The sequence below is a fragment of the Rana temporaria genome, chromosome 2 (assembly GCF_905171775.1).
Source record: "Rana temporaria chromosome 2, aRanTem1.1, whole genome shotgun sequence".
Lineage (NCBI taxonomy): Eukaryota > Metazoa > Chordata > Amphibia > Anura > Ranidae > Rana > Rana temporaria.
In genome coordinates, this window is record NC_053490.1 from 99622691 (window position 1) to 99645063 (window position 22373).

Sequence of the window (22373 nt, forward strand, 5' to 3'; positions counted from 1 at the left end):
CGGTCCAGCCTGTTCCAGTTGCCCAGTCTGTTCCAGTTGCCCAGCCTGACGTGCCAATTGCCCAGCCTGACGTGCCAGTCACCCCGCCTGACATTTCAGTGCCAGTTACCCCGCCTGATGTTTCGGTGCCAGTTACCACGCCTGACGTTGCAGTGCCAACCGCCCAACTTCTTGAGCTTCTGTCCGCTGCCCAGCTCGACGACCCGGAGCCTGCTGCCCAGCTCGATGACCCAGAGCCTGCTGCCCCGGCTGGATGACCCAGAGCCTGCTGCCCAGCTCAATGACCCGGAGCCTGCTGCCCCGGCTTGATGACCCGGAGCCTGCTGCCCCGGCTCGATGACCCGGAGCCTGCTGCCCAGCTCGATGACCCGGAGCCTGCTGCCCAGCTCGACGACCCGGAGCCTGCTGCCCAGCTCGATGACCCGGAGCCTGCTGCCCAGCTCGACGACCCGGAGCCTGCTGCCCAGCCCGATGACCCGGAGCCTGCTGCCCAGCTCGATGACCCGGTGCCTGCTGCCCAGCTCGATGACCCGGAGCCTGCTGCCCAGCCCGACGACCCGGAGCCTGCTGCCCAGCCCGATGACCCGGAGCCTGCTGCCCAGCTCGATGACCCGGTGCCTGCTGCCCAGCTCGATGACCCGGAGCCTGCTGCCCAGCCCGACGACCCGGAGCCTCTGTCTGCTGCCCAGCTCGATGACCCGGAGCCTGCTGCCCAGCTCGATGACCCGGAGCCTGCTGCCCAGCCCGACGACCCGGAGCCTCTGTCTGCTGCCCAGCTCAATGACCCAGAGCCTGCTGCCCAGCCCGATGACCCAGAGTCTGCTGCCCAGCTTGATTTGCCCCTGTCTGCTTCCCAGCTTGATGTGTCTGCTACCCAGCTTGATGTACTTTTTGCCCAGCCTGAGATGTCTGTACCCGCTGCCCAGCTCGAGCTGCACTTTGCCCGGTTTAAAGTCATGGACCTTCCTCCGGCCCAACCTGATGTGACTTTATCCGCTGCCCGGCTTGACACCATGGACTTTCCCCAGCAACAGCTAGTTGGAGCGTCCGGAGGCCGCTCCTTTGAGGGGGGGTACTGTCAGGGAAGGTTCCCCCCGCTGGTGATACTGCCTGGTATTTGGCGTGCAGTACTGTGGCCCACCACCAGGTGTCTCCCGGCAGTCTTGGACTGCCAGGGGAGCTCTCCCCTGGTGGTAATATATGATCCTTGGGCTACAGTGCTGGCGTCCACCAGCGGGGGGTTCTTGGCAGTATGGAGCATACAGCCCTTCCTGCGTTCAGGTGTGACCTGAATGCAATCAGCACGCCTCTATAAATACCCGGCGTGTGTAATCACTCCTCGCCCTGGTATCGTTCTACCTCCCAGACCTGAGCCTGTTATCTGACCCTGCTATCTGGACTCTGTTTCTGTTCCCCATCCTGAGCCCATCCTGGACCCGTTCTTCCCTTTGCCTGTTTACATTGGTTCCTGTTCCCTCTTGGATTCCTGCCTCGCAGCCTGTCCATCCATCCGCTCCCTGATCCGCTGTGTTCCCATCCTCACCCATCTGCTGACTTCCCCTGTGTATGACCTCGGCCTGGCTTTGTTTACGAATACGGTATTTCCCCTGATTGTATATGCTATTTTGTTGCGCACTGGTTGTCTTCACTTATTTGTTAATAAACACCTTTTAACTTCACCGCATACATTGTGGGTCTCCTCTGTGCAGTCACACAGTGCTGGTCTACTATACTCTCCTGACAGCACTGCACCTCTGGACCCCTTTACATTACACAGCACCCTGCACCTCTGGACCCCTTTTGCATTATACAGCTCCGCACCTCTGGACCCCTTTTACATTACACAGCACCCTGCACCTCTGGACCCCTTTACATTACACAGCACCCTGCACCTCTGGACCACTTTTACATTACACAGCACCTCACCTCTGGAACCCTTTTACATTACACAGCATCGCACCTCTGGAACCCTTTTACATTATACAGCCCCCTGCACCTCTGGACCCCTTTACATTACACAGCACCGTACCTCTGGAACCCTTTTACATTATACAGCCCCCTGCACCTCTGGACCCCTTTACATTACACAGCACCGCACCTCTGGACCACTTTTACATTACACAGCAACACTTTGCACCCCCTAGACCCCTTTAGATTTACACAGACACCCCCCCAGCTCTGTCCCTTCCTACATTAATCATGTAGATGGAGAAACAGTGAGCAGCGCTGAACAGAGGGTAATCACCTGCTGGTTTTCTTACGTTAGCTTCAGCAGCTCTCTACTCAGCACTGCTCACTGTCTTTCTCTCCCCTGCGATACTGTCTCTCTCTGCCCTGCTAGTGCTTACCCTGCTGGGTGCTTCAGATGTAGAAAACCAAATTTGGCGCCACCGTGCTGTAAACACAGCATCATTTCCCATACGGCCAATCACCACAGAGGCACAGCGCCTCCCACTCCGCCGCCCGCCAATCGTGCACATACGAGCCTAGAAAAAAAACGTTTCCCCGCCGAGTGGGCGGGGAATCGTTTTTTTTCTTTTTAGGCTCGTTTGCGCGTGATTGGTGGGCGGCAGAGTGGGAGGCGCTGTGCCTCTGTGGTGATTGGCCATATGGGAAATGATGCTGTGTTTACAGCACGGGCCCTAGTGAAGTGCCGTGCGGCCGCGGCGCCGCTGGGGCTATAGTGCGGGAGGCGGCCGTAGGACGGGTTTTACTTTTTCCCGAGCGGGGAGCTTTTTTCTGGCCCCCCCCGAGGGCCGGCGCTGGCGCCGTAAGGCAAGTTCCCATGTTGCCTTGCGCTAGCGCCGGCCCTGAGTGCATGGACCTCATACACCAAGAAACATCTCCCAGGTCTGACATGTCTTCAACCGCCCTCCCTGATGTACAAAATGTATTTGTAGATGGCTCTTGTTTAAGGCCAAATGATAATACATATCACACAGGGTATGCTGTAGTTCAACTACCCGATATGATACTAGAAGCACACCCAGTTCCCTTCCAGTCAGCTGAGGCGGCAGAACTGATCGCACTCACAAGAGCATGTCAGCTCTTTGAGGGACGAGACGTGAACATATACAATGATTGCAAATATACATTCGGATTCGCACGCGATTTGGGGGTCATTTGGCAAAGAAGGGGTTACATAGCGGATGATGGTAAATCCATCTCACAATCCACTTTGGTTACAAGTCCGTTAGAATAAATACAACTTCCAAAATCAATAGCCATCCTACATTGCAAAGCACACACAGGACAAAAGGATGACATTGCTAAAGGAAACGCACTAGCAGATAAAATAGCAAAGGAAGCAGCTAGCAGGCAAGAGGCCACAATACAAATGCCCTTCATAGCAATACCCCTTCTAGACCAAACCTTTTCCAACCTCCAGGTCTACACAGAGGACACGTGCAGTACACACCAAGTAGCTTTAGGTGCAAACTACAGAGGACACGTGCAGTACACACCAAGTAGCTTTAGGTGCAAACTACAGAGGACAGTCCTTGCAGAGGTAAGAATGACTCCCTCTAAAACCACAGGTTATTCCCCTTTCGAGGTCCTGATAGGAAGACCCTTCCCCACCCCATGGGCTAGAAAGCCATTAATGTTAGAAAGAGGGGATCTTGATCTCATACAGGAGGAGTATATTAAGAAATTGATTAAAACTTTGGATAGAGTTGAAAAACTTGTCAAAAAAGTAGACAAGTTACAGGTTGAACCAAGGGATCTAGTTAAGACATGGAGCCCTTTTAACAACATAGGAGGGTTTGGCCTTAGTGGGATATTCTCATGGATAAAAAGTGAGGGTTTTGCACAGAGTGGTCCTGATTCTCTTTTTCTGGGGTCCCTCCATGGTGCTCCTGGCTCCTCTTAAACTTGAGTGCCCCCATGAAGAGCCGGTTTCCATAGGGGCAATCGTGCAGGTGCGCTCCCGAGTCCTGCTGCTGCATCCATTGACACAGACAGCATGATTCGGCCCCGCCCCTGTCTCCCTGAATTTGATTGACAGCATCGGGAGCCAAAAGCTCCCGCTGCTTTCAATCTATCAAATGAGGACCCAAGACATCTGGAGCTGCTGTGCTCATTTCCGTCACTGGAACGATCAGGGTCAGGTAAGAAAAAGGGGTGGGGGATCTGGGGGGTGCTGCAGCACAGAAGGTTTTTCACCTGAATGCATTAAGGTGAAAAACCGTGAGGGTTTACAAAACCCCTTTAAATAAATGCAGCTTTGATCTAATACTTCAGAAGCAGTTTGAGTCAGGTGCCTTTTGTCAGCCTAAAAACTTGTTTATGCAGTAACAATTGCATCTTCTTGGCAGTATGCTTTTGGCATTTTTAGTTGATCTCTTTACATCTTTAATAATGAAACCTAGCAGAAATTTTACCTGAAGAAGTATTTTGAAGGAACCCTTCCTTGAAGATCTCAGCCACCCAGGCCTGAAGTTCAGGGTCTTCCTTGACCATCACATCACTTGTGTAGTAGTAATTAACAATATTGGAAACAAAACTAAAAAAACAAAACAGGATCAGAATCAAGAGACATATTTTGAAGTATTGGAGTACCACCTTTCCAGGAATCAAATAAAATATCTTTACCTCTCCACAGCTAACCAGATCTTCATGCCATCATCCCTGTACAAGTAGTTTGGGATGGACTCCATTCCTCTGCTTACAATGTTATCAGGGAGACACAAATTATGATATGTCATCCCTTCCATGGCCCTTTTCAGGAGTAATGGAATCCCCCCATCCCCAAACACCCAAGCCTGGAGAGAGAACATCAGAGGGTAACATGGTCATTATTCATAATTACCAACTGTAAAAGAAGCCAAACAAAGTTTCCTCTGATTAAGTCAGACATTGTAACATCATCAGTCCACCTCTCTGAGTCAGAAAATCAGAGTAAGCTTTGTATTCATTGATAGAATATAAAGCTGCTTTTGAATAGCTGAGTGACACTCAGCAGAGGCTACATACAGTATATACAGCATACCTAGCAGTCACGCATGTTAGCTAGGGGAATAGTTTGTTTGGGCCAGCTTTGAGGTACAAAAAATAAAAAAATGTCCCACTTCCTTTTTCACCCCTCTCTCTACCTAACACTTACCTGGCTTGTCTCATCTCTCCAGTGCTGTACTGGCTGCAGCATTTCTCCTCCACTTCCTAGTATTACAGGAGACACAGGCAGCAGCAGGAGCCAAAGGGTTCCCACTGCTGTCAAGTGAGAGGGGGTGGGGTCTTATTAGTGCTGCGTGTCTATGGATGCACATAGCCTGGCTCAGGAGTGGGCCTGCATGGGTGCCCCATCAGCACATGGATTTCTGAGGAGTAATCCGCAGTAAAGGAGGGGTGGACGGCACTAGAAAAGTATGTAAGGGACGCTTTGAACAATACCATTTTTTTTATTTCCTTTACAATCACTTTAATGAAATGGTGGAAAAAGGAAGATAAAGCAGGATTTTTACATTTCCAGCCACAGTTTCATGAACTGACCTAGATCTTGTTCATGTTATGTGCATACATGCTAAAGGCTTTGTTTTTTCACTTTGATTACCTCTCAAAGAGCTGTTGATATTTCTGACTTATCTGTCTAAAAGACCACTGGAAGCTTGGTTCATACACCATCCAGGTTGCATCAGTTTGGTTGGTTCTTTTAAAAGTTAAAGCAGAGCTCCACCCAAAAGTGGAACTCTCGCTTCTACCCCCCCCCCCCCCCTCCAGTGCCACATTTAGCACCTTTCAGGCAGGTCCCCTTCCCCACATCTGGAGATGGGCCACGGCCTGATCTCGCAGAAGTTAGGCCCCCCTCCTTCCCCTGTTGCCTGGGCCAATTAGAAAGCACAGCACGCTTTTCACATGCGCAGTAGGGAACCCGTTGTGAAGCCAAAAGGCTTCACTACCAGGTTCCCTTACCAAGAATGGCGGATCCGAAGATCGGCTGGGGTGCTGACATTGCGGGCTCCCTGGAAATGTAAGTGCTCTGATATCAGAAGTCAGCAGCTACAGTATTTTTGGCTGCTGACTTTAAGTTTTTTTCACCCAGGCTTGACCTAGTCATTAATCTTATACTAATCCTCCCCAACTCTTAAACATGGAGAAAGATATAGGGAATCCTTCCTCCAGAATGATCCTATTCAACCAAAACATTTTCACGTCATACCTTTGCCAGTGAAATGAATGAGCTATTAACTGTCAATTCTGGATAATACTATTTCTGTATAGTCACATTGGGCATTAATTCATGTGGGCTTACTTCAGAATACCCAATTTTGATACTGTTAGAAAACAACTCAATGCAACAATTTTTTAAAATGTGATAAAAAAAAGTAAAAACAAAACAAAAAAACACAACACAACACAACACAACACAACACAACACAACACAACACAACACAACACAACACACACACACACACACACACACACACAAAGAATATAAAAGTAAAGTACAATTTCCCCCAGAGATCCATTTAGATTATCTGTTGGTGCTTTGTGTTTGCAAGGCAAAGTGAAAATGATGACTAACCATTAATTTGCTGATGCAGCAAACTTAAAGGGGTTGTAAAGGTAAAAAAAAATTCCCCATAATAGCTTCCTTTACCTTTCTGCAGTCCTCCTTCATTTACCTCATCATTCGATTTTGCTTTTAGTTTCAATTATGTTTATTAGAAAAATGTATACAACAGTACAAAGGCATCTCAACACATTGGCATGCGTTAGCAAATGCAATCAAGGGTCCATACATCAATCATGAAATGCAACGCAGTGTCCAATAGTGTTGAGCAGAATATGCCATATTCGATTTCGCGATATATCTCGAATATATATTCGAATATTCGAGATATATTCGCTAAATTCGAATATTCGTGATATTTTATCGAAAGTAAATGATTGCGATTTTTCGCTATTGCGAATGCGAAAATAATTGCGATTTTTTGATAACTGCGGTAGGAGCACTCTGATTGGCTCAGAATATTCGTGATATTTTATCGAAATATCGCAACATGCGAATGCGATATTTATTGCGCAATTTCGAGAAATGCTGGAGGAGCGCTCTGATTGGCTCAGAATATTCGTGATATTTTATCGAAATATCGCAACATGCGAATGCGATATTTATTGCGCAATTTCGAGAAATGCTGTAGGAGCACTCTGATTGGCTCAGAATATTCGTGATATTTTACAATACAAAATAATTGCGAATATTCGGCAAATGCGGAAGGAGCACTCTGATTGGCTCAGAATATTCTTGATATTTTACAATACAAAATAATTGCGAATATTCGGCAAATGCAGAAGGAGCACTCTGATTGGCTCAGAATATTCTTGATATTTTACAATACAAAATAATTGCGAATATTCGGCAAATGCAGAAGGAGCACTCTGATTGGCTCAGAATATTCTTGATATTTTACAATACAAAATAATTGCGAATATTCGGCAAATGCGGAAGGAGCACTCTGATTGGCTCAGAATATTCTTGATATTTTACAATAGAAAATAAAAAGTGTTTTGCATTGGTGGTGATTCTTTACTCTATCCATCTGTCACAGCCGTTTGTCAATCAAACACCTTGAAGATTGAACACGTTCATGCTGCATGCTTTGGACTTTTTTTCACTTCACATATCAAAGACATTTTTATGAAAGATTATTTTTCTATTATTGGGACTATATTTCTTTATATATTTGTTTCACTGTGTATTTCACAAGTTATTTGCGCTTGCTTATTTTATAATTTGCCCACATGTCTTGTCACTAGACATATTTTTTATTCTTGTAGAGCGACTCCATTTTCTGTCTTGTATTAATTTATGTTGTATAACATTTTTGAGTTGCTGCTGTATTCTCCCCTTTTTTAAGGTATGCGCAATTTTTTCCTTCTTACAAAAAATAATAATATCAAACATACAAATATTCATAACATACACATACACATACACAAAGCCCCCCCCTTTTGCATCAGAGACAATCAGAGTTCTCCTACCACAGTTATCGAAAATTCGCAATCATTTTCGCATTCGCAATAGCGAAAAATCGCAATTTTTTTTTTTTCAATTTGGCAACATAATAGGATCGCCTCAGCTTAGCTACTCGGCCCAGGGTCTCTAATCATACCAGCAATGCTTTTAGACGTCGATAGGATGTGATCTGTTTTAAAAATCAAATTGAAAAAATGCGAATATTCGGAATTGCGAATATTCACCGCGAAATTCGAAATATAGCGCGATTTCTCGAATATGCTATATTCGAGTCGAATATTCGCAATGCGAATATTCGTGAGCAACACTAGTGTCCAACAGGAATATCGACAAAACCAGAAAAACTCTAGGGTATGACCCAAAGTGCAACCAAATGTAAATAACACAACAATCAGTGCTTACCCCATGAACCCCAAGTCCCACAGGCCAAGGGTCCCCGGGCACAAGATCATAAGCCCATCGTACTGCCAGTACTATAACCTTAACATGAGGACCGGTGTTTGAGAACTCTTGAGAGAAGAATAGAGTAGAAAAGAAAAAAGTAAAGAGGGAAAAGGGAGGAAATAGGAGAGCAACCGTCCAGTGCCCTAAGACCCATCAAATAGGACCATAACTACGTCGCCAGCGTCCTTAAATAATTAGTAAGATATCCAAGCCATGGGTCCCAGACATTTTATGGAATAACTTCATTTTGTCCTGGACCAGTGCCGTCAGTCGTTCATTCAACATCAACCAGGACAGTTTCCTTTTAAGCTGCTCGAATGGCAGGGCGGCGGATGGCCAATTTCTGGCTATTGTAATCTTTAACGATATAAAAATGAAAGTAAGCAGCCGCCTTTGGGCCTTAGAGGCCTCCGCTACCCTGTCACCCAAAAGAGCTTGTTTCGCTGATTTAACCATGTTCAACTGAGTCAGAGAATAAATAAAATTATAGACCCTGATCCAGAATCTCCTAACCTTAGGGCATGTCCACCAAATATGGTAGGTGGTTCCAATATGGCCACAACCCCTAAAACACTTGGAGGTGGCTCCATGTACAAAGGTGACGAGCCTAGCCTAGATGTGTTTATAAGTGATTTATAGACATGTTATTTTAGTTTTTTACATTTTTTCGAAAATTCGGGAATTTAAAAAAAAAAAAATCGTTTTTATTTCATACGTTTTTTTTATTTTTTCGGAAATTCGGGAAAATCGAAAAATAATTTTTTTCCGTTTAATTCGTTTTTTTGCTTTTTTCATAAATTCGTAAATTCGGGGAAATTCAAAAATTCGGAATTCGGAAATTTGAAAATTCAGAATTTTCAGATTTCCGAAAAAGCAAAAAACGAAAAGAACGGAAAAATCTAAATTTCCGAAAAAAACGAATGAAACGAAAATGAGAAAAATCGGAAATTCAAAAAATTCGGAAATTTCTCATTTTCAAATTTTAGATTTTCGAACTTTAGATTTTTGAATGTTACAATTTCGAAATTTCGATTTTTTTAATTTTCGAATTTTCGATTTTTTTATTTTTCGAATTTTCGAATTTTTTATTTTCGAAAATTCGAAAGTGAAAAATTCGTAAATTCGAAAAATAAAAAATTTGAATATTCGAAATCTCGAAAATGAAAAATTTGAAAATTCGTAAATATCAAGAGGGAGGATGATTGACGGCTGGCTATGGCACGTCACGCTCCCCGAAGTATGGCCGGAATAGGTCTCGGCTCTTCACGGCGCTATACGGCGCCTGCGCACAGACTATGTGCAGGCGCCGTGAAGCGCCAAGTCCTATTTCGGCTATTTCCGGAGAAGCGTGACGTGCCATAGCCGGCCGTCAATCATCCTCCCTCTTGATAGGAACGCCCATTCCCCGCGGGGAGTCGGAATCTTCTATAGAGGATTGCACAGTGAGTACCGGGCTAAAAAAATCAATACAGGCATACTGTAGCTCGCGCTACTATGCTTAATTTAATGCTATAAAAAAAAAATGTTTCATTAGGGTGAACCACCGCTTTAATTTCCATACGCAAATGGTCTTTGAATGGCTTGTTTATTGCAATATCAAGAGTCTGCAGATAGGCAGTCATTCCTGCAGGAATCATTATTTGATCTATTCTTCTCTCTGCAAGGAAGTTCTTCATGTCTTTAGCACGGTGAGTGCTGGCTGAATCCCAGACAAGCAGACCTCTTTGGCCACCTCGCAAAACAAGTGGCAGCATTAAATCAAGCCACTTCCTTATAACTGCTTGTGTGCACCAGGCTTTTTCGGCTTTTAAGAACATAAATGCCAGAAACACGTTCCAACTTATCTTTCTTGCCCTTAGTGATGATAACAGGTGTGGCTTTCGTCCCATCAAGACGAATTGCCAAAATACAGGTAACACGTGCACTTTCATAACCAGTGGAGGGAACGTAGATTGAGGAGGCACCCCTCTGTTCAATTGTTGTTTGGGCTCCTTGACCCATAAACACTGCAGTTTCATCCATAGCAATCATGTTGCAAAGTTGGTATTTAGAAAAGTCGATGCCATCAAGAAAAGACTTGAATGCAAGTGCTCGCTTAATAACTTCAGCATCTTCCAACTTAAACAGTGTTGTTGATTTTCTGAGAGACAGTTCATATCGCTGAAGGAAGCAATCCAGCCAGTGTTGTGATGCTTTGAATTCAGGGGATATGTCGAATTGTGGTGCCATTGCAAGGGCAAATGTTTGAATATCAGCCCTGCGCACAACCAAAGCCTTTGCTCTCCTGTCAGCAACCCATTCACTGATCATGTCTTCCAGCTCAGAAAATAAAGGTTGCCTACCTGAACCACACTTGCGCTTCTTAGCATTTCCTCTGTCCACCTGTAGACTGAGTGCACTATAAAAGCACTATTCCTCACCAAGGGAGCCAATGGAGAGTGAGGCGATTTGAAATTCTGGGTTCTAGAGACCCTGTCCCAAATATCCAGGGAAAAGGATAAAGATGGGCACAAAATAGTGGGCCAGATTCAGGTAGAATTCCGGCGGCGTAACGTATTGCATTTACGTTACACCGCCGCAAGTTTTACGGGCAAGTGCTTGATTCACAAAGCACTTGTCTGTAAACTTGCGGCGGCGTAGCGTAAATCCGTCCGGCGCAAGCCCGCCTAATTCAAATGGGGCGTGTATCATTTAAATTAGGCGCATTCCCGCGCCGAACGTACTGTGCATGCTCCGTTTTGAAATTTCCCGCCGTGCTTTGCGCGAAATGACGTCGCACCGACGTCATTTTTTGAACGGCGACGTGCGTTACGTCCTTTCCTATTCACGGACGACTTACACAAAAAAAATAATAAATTCAAAATTCGACGCGGGAACGACGGCCATACTTTAACATGGCAAGTCTAAATATAAGCCAAGAAAAAGCAGCTATAACTATACGCCGGGAAAAGCCGACTAGCGACGACGTAAGAGAATGCGACGACCGAGCGTACCTTCGTGGATCGCCGTAAACAGCTAATTAGCATACCCGACGCAGAAAACGACGCAAACTCCACCCAGCGGGCGCCGAAGTATTACACCTACGATCCGAAGGCATACGAAGCCGTACGCCTGTCGGATCGAAGCCAGACGCAGTCGAATCTGGCCCAGTGTGTCTATCTTTAGGCGGGAGCCACATAATGTGGGATATTTGATGTGGACGACAGGAGTGAGATTCCATGATCATCCATATCGCTTGCGGTCATTTAGAGTGGAACCTGGAAACCTGGGCTAACTGGGCTGCATAAAAGTATTTCTGCAGATCAAGTAGGCCCAATCCCCCCGTTCGCTTAAAAGTATACATAGTGCGTTTGTTCACCCTAGGCCTCTTATCCCCCCAGATGAACTGAAGAATTTTCCTTTGCAACATTTTCAAGTCACCGTGTACCAAGGCCACAGGCAGCGTACGAAAGAAATACAATACCCTTGGTAGAATGTTCATTTTTATTGAGTGAAGTCTACCGAACCACGACGGTGGATGAATTTGCCACTTACAGTAGCTAGATCCTCAGTTAGCCTCTTAATAAGGGCTGGGTAATTCTTCCTATATAACGTTTGGAGAGATGAGGTTAAGTTAAAGGGTCACTAAAGGAAATTTTTTTTTTGCTGAAATGACTGTTTACAGGGTATAGAGACATAATAGTTAACTGATTCCTTTTAAAAACGATCATATAATGTGCCTCTAGTTTCACTTTCGTTTTTGCAGCTAGCTTAGTTTTTGCATGTAATTTAATGCCTCTGTGCTGGACAGAGCCATAGAGAGTGATGGTTAGGAAAACGTAACTAGAATCTCCCAGTACTGTGGTGATCAGGAAACAGACAACCAGGAAGTGTCCAGAACAGAGCAGAATTACAGCAACATCAAAGCAAAAACGAACAATGAGGACATGAAACCAGGACTGCAGTAAGGTAAAGGAAGCTATTTAGCTAAAAAAAAAAATGTCCTTTAGTGACCCTTTAACACCTAGATAGGGAAGTACTTCAGATTCCCACTGGAACCGATGTGTTTGTTCTAACACTTTCTGGGTGGAGCTTGACAGTGAGATATTACGTGCCCTGGATTTGCTATGATTTACAATTTTGCTTTTAAATGTCCTTATTTCTTCTGAGAAATCTTCACTTTCTGTTCTTCTGTCTGTAACTAAACACAGTAATGCGACACTTTCTCCCTGGTGTGGAGAAAGCCTCTTGAGGGGGGAGGGGGCGAGCAGGAGGGTCAGGATGTTATCTACTTTGCAGATAGAGAAAAGAGCTGTGTGTTAGTGGGCATCCTGACACTCCTGCTCGCCCCCTCCCCCCTCAAGAGGGTTTCTCCACACCAGGGAGAAAGTGTCGCATTACTGTGTTTAGTTACAGACAGAAGAACAGGAAGTGAGGATTTCTCAGAAGAAATAAGGACATTTAAAAGAAAAATCGAAGGATGAGGTAAGTGAAGGAGGACTGCACTAAGGTAAAGGAAGCTTTTTAGGGAAATATTTTTTTACATTTACAACCACTTTAAGCCCTGTACACACGACCGGGAATCCCGTCGGGATTCCTGGCAGGCTTGCCCTGAAAAGCCGTGTGTACACACGGCCACACAAAAACCCGCCGTTCTTTTGAATGGTAAGAACGAATTGACGTCATTTACTACGACGAGCCGGTGTCTCGTCACATTCGATTCCGTCGCCACCATCTTACTACACTCCACACTATTGTTGTATGCTACCGTTCATGTGTCAAAGTGTTATTGAGCATGCACGGTTTTTCTACCCTGCAGGTAAGCATACAGAAGACTGGTTTTCTCGGCAGGAAACACTCTGCCGGGAAACCCAACGGGAAAATAGAGAGCAGGTTCTCTATTTTCCCATCGGGATTCCCGGCTGTTTTCCTGACGAGAAAACTGCTAGGGAGCATACACACGGCCGGGATTCCCGGCCAAATGCTCTCCTGGCAGTTTTCCTGCTGGGAAAACCCGGCAGATTTTAGCCCTGATTCCCAGAAGCCCAACATGCAGCATTTTCACTCTAATGAACCATTTGTCAATTACTTTTCCATTAAAGGCTATGTTCACCTTTCATAACATATTACATGTTACACCTCTATCCAAGTAATATGTAAATAGACGAGTAGCCAGCCCCCACACCCCCCAAACCCCCATTGTGACAGCAGGCCAGGGATCTTCTTTCCACACCCGCTGTCACAATTTAAAGAATGCAGTTGACAGTTTGTAGTGCTCAGTGAACTACCAGGGCGCTGGTGAATGCTCTGGGTATTTCATTGATTCTTCCTGTCATTCAGCAACTGACTGCCCAGGTAAGGGCCGACAGCTACACTAGCAGTCTTCGGGAGCCTTGCATTGCACCCGCGATCTGCTGATAGCGCATGCAATGCTTTACCGGGTCCTAAGTAAAAAAAAAAAGAAATGCACATTTTTTACCTGCAAAAATATGTGCATTTATTTTATTAATTTTTTTACAAAGGAGAACTTACCCTTTTAATATTCTATTGCTTGGTCTCCTGGTGTGAAAGGCAAGCGTTATATTTGGATTTTGGAAGTGTCAACCTTGAAAGTGTATTAGAAAAAGCAAAAAAGTTTGAGTGGTAATAATTTGCAGCTTGCCACAAGCTGGGCAAATTTTTGACTGGGGCTTTTTGTAGTTAGGCCCCTTTCACATTGGAGCGGGAGCCGCGGTGGCGGTATAGCGCCGCTAAAAATAGCGGCGCTATACCGCCTGGGATTGCCGCGGGAATCGGCCGCTAGCGGTGCAGTATTAACCCCCGCATCTCAGTGTGAAAGCCCTCAGGCTTTTACATTGAGTAGGCAGTGAAGGAGTTTTTCAGGCGGTATAGCAGCGCTATATTTAGCGATGTACCGCCTGAAAAACTCCACAGTGTGAAAGGGGTCTTAATGCAAAAAACATCAAGACAAAACAGAATTTAATTAACACATTTGTGAAAATATAGTGAACACTAATACCTCAAGCTATTTTGGGAACTTCTGCTACTGTAGTCATAGAACAGAAACAATGCAGATATAGTTCTTACTTTTTCAAAGCGGCCATTGGGTGCAAGGAGCTGTTTCCTGCCAAGAACATTTATTTCCAGTGTGTAGCGAAAATGTGGGATAATCATCTAGAAGGGGGAAAAAAATGAATGCAATAATAGTAAGCCCCTTTACCTGACTAAAGGTTTTGCATTTCTGCCCATCCAGTCCTGAGATTTACACAGTCCTGCCACACAACAGTCCTGCCTGTCAGGGGAGGGGCCCTAGTGTTTTGCTGAAGTTTAATGTAAAGGACTCGGATTAGACAGTGAAAGAAGAAGCAGCAGACTAAGCAGAATAAGCTGATCTCTGTCACCCTTTTCTCCTAGGAGCATGTTCCTTGTGTACAGTAAACAGTAGTCTGCGAGTCTGTTAAAATTCAGGTACTAAACCCCACAGAGACTTGATGAATCTTAACAGTGCTGTAGTAATACAGAGCTGAAATAATGTCTGCCTTTTATATACACCTGGAGCTCAGCTTTAACTGCTTGTCGACCAGTCGCCGTCGTTATACAGAGGCAGGTCGGCTCTCCTGCTTAATTTGCAGTAGCTGTATGGTGGCTCGCGCAGGCGGGAGCATGCCTGCGGATCGGGCGGACTCGATGTCCGCTGGCGACCCGCGGTTGCCTAGTACAGAAACAGAAACAGAACGGGAATCTGCCTGTGTAAACAAGCGGATCCTCGTTATGACAGGGGACATGTCAGAGATCTACTGTTCCCAGTGATCGGGAACAGTGATCTCTGTCATTTCCCTGCCAGCCCACCCCCTCTACAGTTAAAACACCTCCCTAGGGAACACGCTTAAAGTGGTTGTAAAGGTTCCTTTTTTATTTTCTAAATAGGTTCCTTTAAGCTAGTGCATTGTTGGTTCACTTAACTTTTCCTTCGAATTCCCTTCTAGTTTTTTTTCCTTTTTGTTTTATTTGTCTGAATTTCTCACTTCATGTTCCTCCTCAGTAAGCTGTGCTGGCTGACTAACCCCCATGGATGATGGGGGCAAGCTTACTGAGGAGAAACAGGAAGTGAGAAATTTAGACAAAGAAAACAAAGAAAAAAAAACATCTAGAAGGGAAAAGGTAAGTGAACCAACAATGCACTAGCTTAAAGGAACTTATTTAGAAAATAAAAAACAAACCTTTACAACCCCTTTAACCCCTTGCTCGCCCCTAGTGTTAACCCCTTCCCTGCCAGTGTAATTTTTACTTTGATTACTGCATTTTTATAGCACTGATCAATGTAATAATGTCACTGGTCCCCAAAAAGTGTAATTTGGGGTCAGATTTGTCTGCCGCAATGTCGCAGTTGAGCTAAAAATGGCAGATCGCGGCCATTATTAGTAAAAACAATAAAAAACAAATAAAAGTCCCTAAATCTATCCCATAGTTTGTAGACGCGATAAGTTTTGCTCCTATTGCGTTTTTTTTTTGTTTTTTTTTACAAAAATATGTAGAAGAATATATATCGGCCTAAACTGATGAAGATTTATATATATATATATATATATATATATATATATATTATTTTTTTGGGATATGTATTTTAGCAAAAAGTAAAAAAATATATATTTTTTTTTCAAAATTGTTGCTCTTTGTTTGTTTATAGTGCAAAAAATAAAATCCGCAGAGGTGGTAAAATACCACCAAAACAAAGCTCTATTTAAGGGAACAAAAGGACGTAAATTTTGTTTGGGTACAGCATCACACGACTGCACAATTGTCAGTTAAAGCGATGCAGTGCAGCATCGCAAAAAAAGGCCCAGTCATTAAGGGGGCAAATCCTTCTGGGGCTGAAGTGGTTAATTAGCAGTTAGTTAGTTGGGTTAGCATTACCAATTCTCTTAATACTTCTGAATATACCAGCTTTCGGAGTTAAGAGTTTTAAAAATAAGGGGATTGCTCATTTAAATGTAACACTACCCCCCGCAAGGGCTGCTGGTAATGGTCTACCCTATTCCTGCACAGCCAGGCAGCAAGCATTTTTCACTTGCATCTGGATACAAGAAATCAGTCTCCAGCTTGGTTTTGTTGTTTTATTAGGGATAATAACTTGGATGTGGTAGAGGGAGTATGGGATGCCCAACTTAATTGAAAAAATGAATGGGGACAACTTCCTTCCTGTGTACAAAGATAAGATCCTGGACTGTTCTCCTTCCTGATCACAATCGGTTTTTAGGATTAAGCAAAAGTCTCTTTAGGACTAGGAACGCTAAGGTGGAATCTGTCTGCTTAGCGGGGGATCTCTCCGCTGATTCCCGCTGAGCAGGGGGAGGACAGGTCCTTTTCACTCCACTATGCAGAGCAGACAAGGACAAAGCCCGCTCTCCTCTATGGGACACTCAGATGGAAATGTACTGCATGTACGTTTTAATCGGATTTTCATCCGATCTGACCCGCTGGATTAATGGCAAACATATCCCCATACGTCTGCTTTCACTGGATTTTGTCAGCTACCTGTAGAATGCCAGGCTCTGACGTCCGCCTCCCCATAGAGGACAATGGGTGGCCCGATTGGGTCTGCCTAAAAAACGAACAGGCGGATCCGATCTGTCCGATTGTGTGAAAGGGGCCTTAGTCCCCTTTAGAAGAATAGCACAGTATGTTGTAAGCTGCATGCAGAAGTTTCTCCTCTCCCTTGAATAACTGATTCCAGCTCTACTGCTTGCAGTAACTACCAGCCCTCCTGGCTTTTTGTCTACCAGCCCACCTGGCTTCTCCGAAGATGTCCCAGGACCAGGAATAGGAAGGGTTAAACACAGCGCTGACTGTCCTCCTGAAAGCTTGCTACATGTGACAGACTCTCACCTTGTGAGCACATCCCTGGGTGTGCCGATGTACTCACTCTGTCCTCTTTGCTCCCTGCTGCTCCTTAGGCAAACTGTAATGCTGTGAGGATCTTCCCAAGTCAGCCCGAACCCAGCCTGGAGGCAGAGCCCCCCTTCCACAGATGCAGGGGTCACTCCTAGGCCACTGACAGTCTCCTCAGCACTCCATCTTCCACCCCACACCCTGCTGGCTATATCATATTTAAGGGCTGACCTGGGGATTGGCCAAGTTCCCTCAAAAATGCAGATCAAACCCCCCCCCCCCCCCCCCCCCCCGCTCTCTGCCTAACAAACTTCTAGAAGCTTCTGCCAGCTTCTAGATCCAATGGGAGGTACCAAAGATCTTGCTCTGTACAGCCAAACCTGAGAGCTGAGTCATGAACCTACATGTGCCTGCACTTACACTAGTAGCACACTAGAGGGTGCTATAAGCATAGCACTAACTAGACATGTGCACAGAATTTTTTTTCGTTTTTTTTTGTTCTGTTTCGTATCGTTCCGTAAGTTCGTTCCCGTTCGTTTTTCGTAAGACGCCCGTTTTCCTGTTCGTTCCCGTTCGTTTTTCGTACAACGCTTTTTTTCGTATTCCTATTGTTTTGTATTTTGGTTACTGTTTTATTTTCGTACATGTGGGATGGTTCGTTATTCTGTTTAATTCATGTTCGTTACTTGTTAGACAATAATTTTCGTGATTTTTCGTCATTTTGTACTTTCGTAAATATATTGCGGGATTCGCGGCACTTTCAACACACGGCTCATCCATATTAACTATTGTTAAGCCCCATACACTTGGTCAGACTTTTTTAACAACAAACATAAAAACGATCGTTTTACCGAACGTTCGTTCGTTTTTAAACTCCATCAGAAAACCATTTTTGGGTTTCAGGTTCAAAAGTCTAGCCAACTGATCTCTCCCTTCAGACGAAAATCCACAGAAAAGTTTATTTGGCTTTACTGTACTACTGTACTCAGCACAAAAGAGAAGCTGCTTCACTAACTACACTCAGCTCACTGCCCATTCAAAAAACGAAAATGACATCTTATAACAAAAGATTTGCATTCTGTATTTTGAAACCAAATTACGAACAGAAAAAAGGAATTCAGAATACAGAATACAAATCTTTTGTTATAAGATGTCATATGAACATACAAACAGAAAAAGGATTCAAACAAAATACAGAATGAAAATCTTTTGTTAGATGTCATATGAACATACGACTGAAAATCAAAATACGAACAGAACAAGGATTCAAACAAAATAAAGAATGCAAGTCTTTTGTTATAGATGTCATATTCGTTCTTTTGCCGTTTTCGTTTTGTCGTATTTTCGTCGGATCGTTCGTTCGTATTTGCGGTTGTTCGTTATGCGACTCATTCATAATCCCGTAAATTGTTTCGTATGTACACATTATTCTGCGGGTACGAAAATGAACATTTTCGTACGAAAATAACATTCGTACGAACGGGAATGCACATATCTAGCACTAACAGAGGGGAATTGCATTCATTTTTAAGTAGGAGAGACTAAACCTTATTTACCAGGTGAATGAAAACAACATCATGTCACCAAACGTGGGTTAAACAAAATAAAGATATATTTTACTGGAAATACATTTAAGGTGGTTGTAAAGGTTTGCAGTTTTTTTTTAATAAAAAACATGTCATACAGGACTTGGCCCCGCCCCCCTGGCCCTGTGTTATTGGATTTGATTGAAAGCAGCCAATGGCTGCGCTGCTATTAATCGATTCAATGAAGAGCTGAAAAGCCCGGGCAAAGGAAGAGCGCATTCATGACGTGGGACTTTCCAGGGCTCAGGATAGTAAAACGGGGGGAAGGTCTGGGGGTTGGTAATCGTCAGATGTTTATTCACCTTAATGCAGGTGAAAAAACATGAACTTTTACAACCTCTTTAAATAGTGGGACTAACTTGGCATTGCAATTTAAAGGAGACTTTTGCAGTTATTTGGAGTCAATTAGTGCATGTCCATGTCCATAACCTGGACTGCAGTTGACAACTGCTGTGGAACTTATTTCTTTATTGCTGCTGTATTGTCCTTCTGCAGTGTGAACAGGGTTAAACTGAATATTTATTAATGCAGAAGTGCATCAGCCATCTTCAAGGAGACCACTTTGCAATGCCCATTTATGGAGTGCCTTCAGTTCAGGGAGCAGCCATCTTGGCTGGGTCTAATTTAATGCTAGAGAATGGTGATTAGCAGATGCAACAAAGCAAGAGGAGGTGGGTCTGCAGCTGAAAGAGAGCACCACAAGATTGCAGTGAATGGGGAAGAGTGATTTATGGCCAGAGTTTCTGGAACTATCTTATGCTGTGCTGCACAGAAGAGTGCTGACCAGAGACTGCTACTGCCAACATACTCTGCAATGATACATGAAAAAAAAAAAGTAAGGGGACCTGGATCCTGAGAGCTCACACTGAGGATCAATGTTTTACATGCTGGACGTGGTGAGTGACTGTGACAATCAGCAGATCCCTAACCATCAGTATGGGACCACTGGCTACTACTGCTGGGTGCTAGCTTGTGAGGGAGGACCTTTTCATAAACCTACATGGAAACGTCTGGAGTTTGGAGAGTACCTACTGTAATCAGAGGCCTCTTGGCCACTGACTTTTCTTTTTTCTTGCTTCTGTAAAAGTAGTTTTGTCCCAGTGGGGTTGCCTTATTTCCTCTTTATTTGGGAACGCTCCAGTGCACCTGAACACTCCAGTGCACCTTTAAATTAAAATAATGTAATAGGGAGTACTCCACCACTTATAATCAAGGAAAAGGACTGTCTCAGCAGGATCGAGAGATCACAACAACGTCTATCCTTTTATGACTTGAACTCAACTTTTGCTGAATCAGAGTACGTGTCCAGAAACCCAAAAAAGGGTGCCCTGGGTCTGGTAAGAAACCAACATCATACAAGTTAATCTTTTGTCTGCTGGGAATTTTTGTGCTTTTTTCAAGGATCAAAATTTGCTGGCCAATGTTTTTTTCCATTATTCACTGGCCAGTGGTATAAAAAAATTGGGACTGTTATAGCAAGTTAGGACTGTCTTTATATACTGTTGCTAGGTAAAATTAATTTAGTTTTGTTAATTACTGATAGAATACTGCAGGTGTTTAACCACTTCAGCCCCGGAAGAATTGGCTGCCCAATGACTGGGACATTTTTTGCGATTCTGCACTGCAATTGCTTTAACTGACAATTGTGACGCTGTACCCAAACACGTCCTTTTTTTCTCACAAATAGAGCTTTCTTTTGGTGGTATTTGATAATCTCTGTGATTTTTATTTTTTGCGCAATAAAAAAAAAAGAGCGACAATTTTGAAAAAAACACAATATTTAGTAACTTTATGCTATAATAAATATCCTCAATTTTTTTCTCAGTTTAGGCCGATATGTATTCTTCTACATATTTTTGGTAATAAAAATCGCAATAAGCGTAAATTGATTGGTTTGCACAAAAGTTATAGTGTCTACAAAATAGAGGATAGATTTATATCATTATTATTATTATTTTTTACTTGTAATGGTGGCGATCTGCGATTTTTATCGGGACTGCAACATTACGGCGAACACATCGAACAGTTTTGACACATTTTTGGGGCCATTGGCATTTATACAGAGATCAGTGCTCAGCTATCAGGAACTCATGATCTGTGTTTCCTCACAGAATAGAACAGGGACGTGTATGTTTACACACACACGTCCCTGTTCTGCCTCTCGACTGCCGGTCACAAGTATCAGCACCCCCACGGTTCACGAGATCGTGCCGACCTGCCGCTGTATAACGATGGCGGCTGGTCGGCAAGTGGTTAACCATATCTCTCAAAGTAACATTGTCCTGTTGATTGTATATGTACACTTGCTAATTCTTTATTATTTTAGGCTATGCTTGGCCTAATAATTTCTTTGAAATACCCCAAGGTGTGTTGGTGCTGGGTGAGTGAGGTGTGCCTTCGTCTTCAAGCGTACAAGGAAACCACGGCTTCTCTGGGGGTAACACTACACATGTACTAGGCTTGGGGCTAAAGATTTACAGCTCAAAGGGTTAGCAGATTGTAAGTATTAACCAACCCAGATTTGTTTGCAATGTCACAGAAACACCATAAGTTGCATATTTATTTCCAAATTCAACTTTTTTTTATTTTAATACAGTGACAAATATCAGTTTTGCAGAATCATATAGTGCCCAAAGTACTAAACATCAGTTTTGCAACATTAAAGGGGTTATAAATATAAAAGTTTTTTCACCTTAATGCATCCTATGCATTAAGCTGAAAAAACTTCAGGCAAAACAGGCCCCCCGTTATACTTGCCTGGCCCCTCGAAAGTCCTGCGCTTGGCCCCGACATCCTCTTCGCCGCTCAGCCTGGCCGTTGATTGGCTAGAGCGGATGGATTGAAAGCAGCGCAGCCATTGGCTGGCGCTGCTGTCAATCACATTCAATGATGCGGGGGCGGGGCCGAGTGATACAGTGAGTGGCTATAGCAGGGGAGCGCGCCCGCAAGGACTCCACACTTTGCAAGCTTGCTCGCATGAATGTGTTGAGTTCTTGTGGGGAGGACGAGAGACAGCCACCGAGGGACCCAGAAGACATGGATCGGGGCCACTCTGTGCAAAACGAGTTGCACAGTGGAGGTAAGTATAACATGTTTGTTATTTAAAAATAAATAAATACATTTCTTTACAACCGCTTTAAATAGTGCTTAAAATGCCATAATCCACTATCTCACCTTATACAATGGGTGCCCCATTGGAAGTTGCCTGGTGGTTGCAATGGAGAAGACCTCAGCTAAGAAATGTGTGCGGAGAAGGTGAATGTCAATTTGATGTACCTGGAATTCAGAATTCCGAACCCAGGTCTTGGCCAACAACCAATCAAATTCTGAGTCACTCGGCAAAAAGACTGGAGTATGTTTACCAGGGGTCTGAGATAACTAAAATTCAGAAGAGGTATGGTACACAAATAAGAAAATCAATATAGGTTTGCCTAATCCTAATCATTACCCATAATCACAAGCAGTCATAGGATTCCAGGTATTAAATATACAGTATC

At 44.1% G+C, this 22373-nt stretch overlaps 2 protein-coding genes across 6 annotated transcripts in view; one reads left to right on the forward strand and one right to left on the reverse strand.

The window, feature by feature from the left end:
• LOC120928225 (hydroperoxide isomerase ALOXE3-like) overlaps nt 1–22373 on the forward strand; it is a 347315-nt gene that overhangs the window by 161218 nt on the left and 163724 nt on the right. The window lies entirely within an intron of this gene.
• LOC120929270 (hydroperoxide isomerase ALOXE3-like) overlaps nt 1–22373 on the reverse strand; it is a 127591-nt gene that overhangs the window by 32243 nt on the left and 72975 nt on the right. For 3 of the 5 annotated variants that reach the window (XM_040340592.1, XM_040340589.1, XM_040340590.1), the window contains 4 exons: nt 22051–22254; nt 14489–14575; nt 4594–4763; nt 4383–4504 (listed from right to left, as the gene is read on the reverse strand). In XM_040340592.1, coding sequence (XP_040196526.1) covers nt 4383–4504; nt 4594–4763; nt 14489–14575; nt 22051–22254 — 583 coding nt within the window. The remainder of the gene's footprint in view (nt 1–4382; nt 4505–4593; nt 4764–14488; nt 14576–22050; nt 22255–22373) is intronic. The other 2 variants (XM_040340591.1, XM_040340593.1) reach the window with 2 other exon arrangements.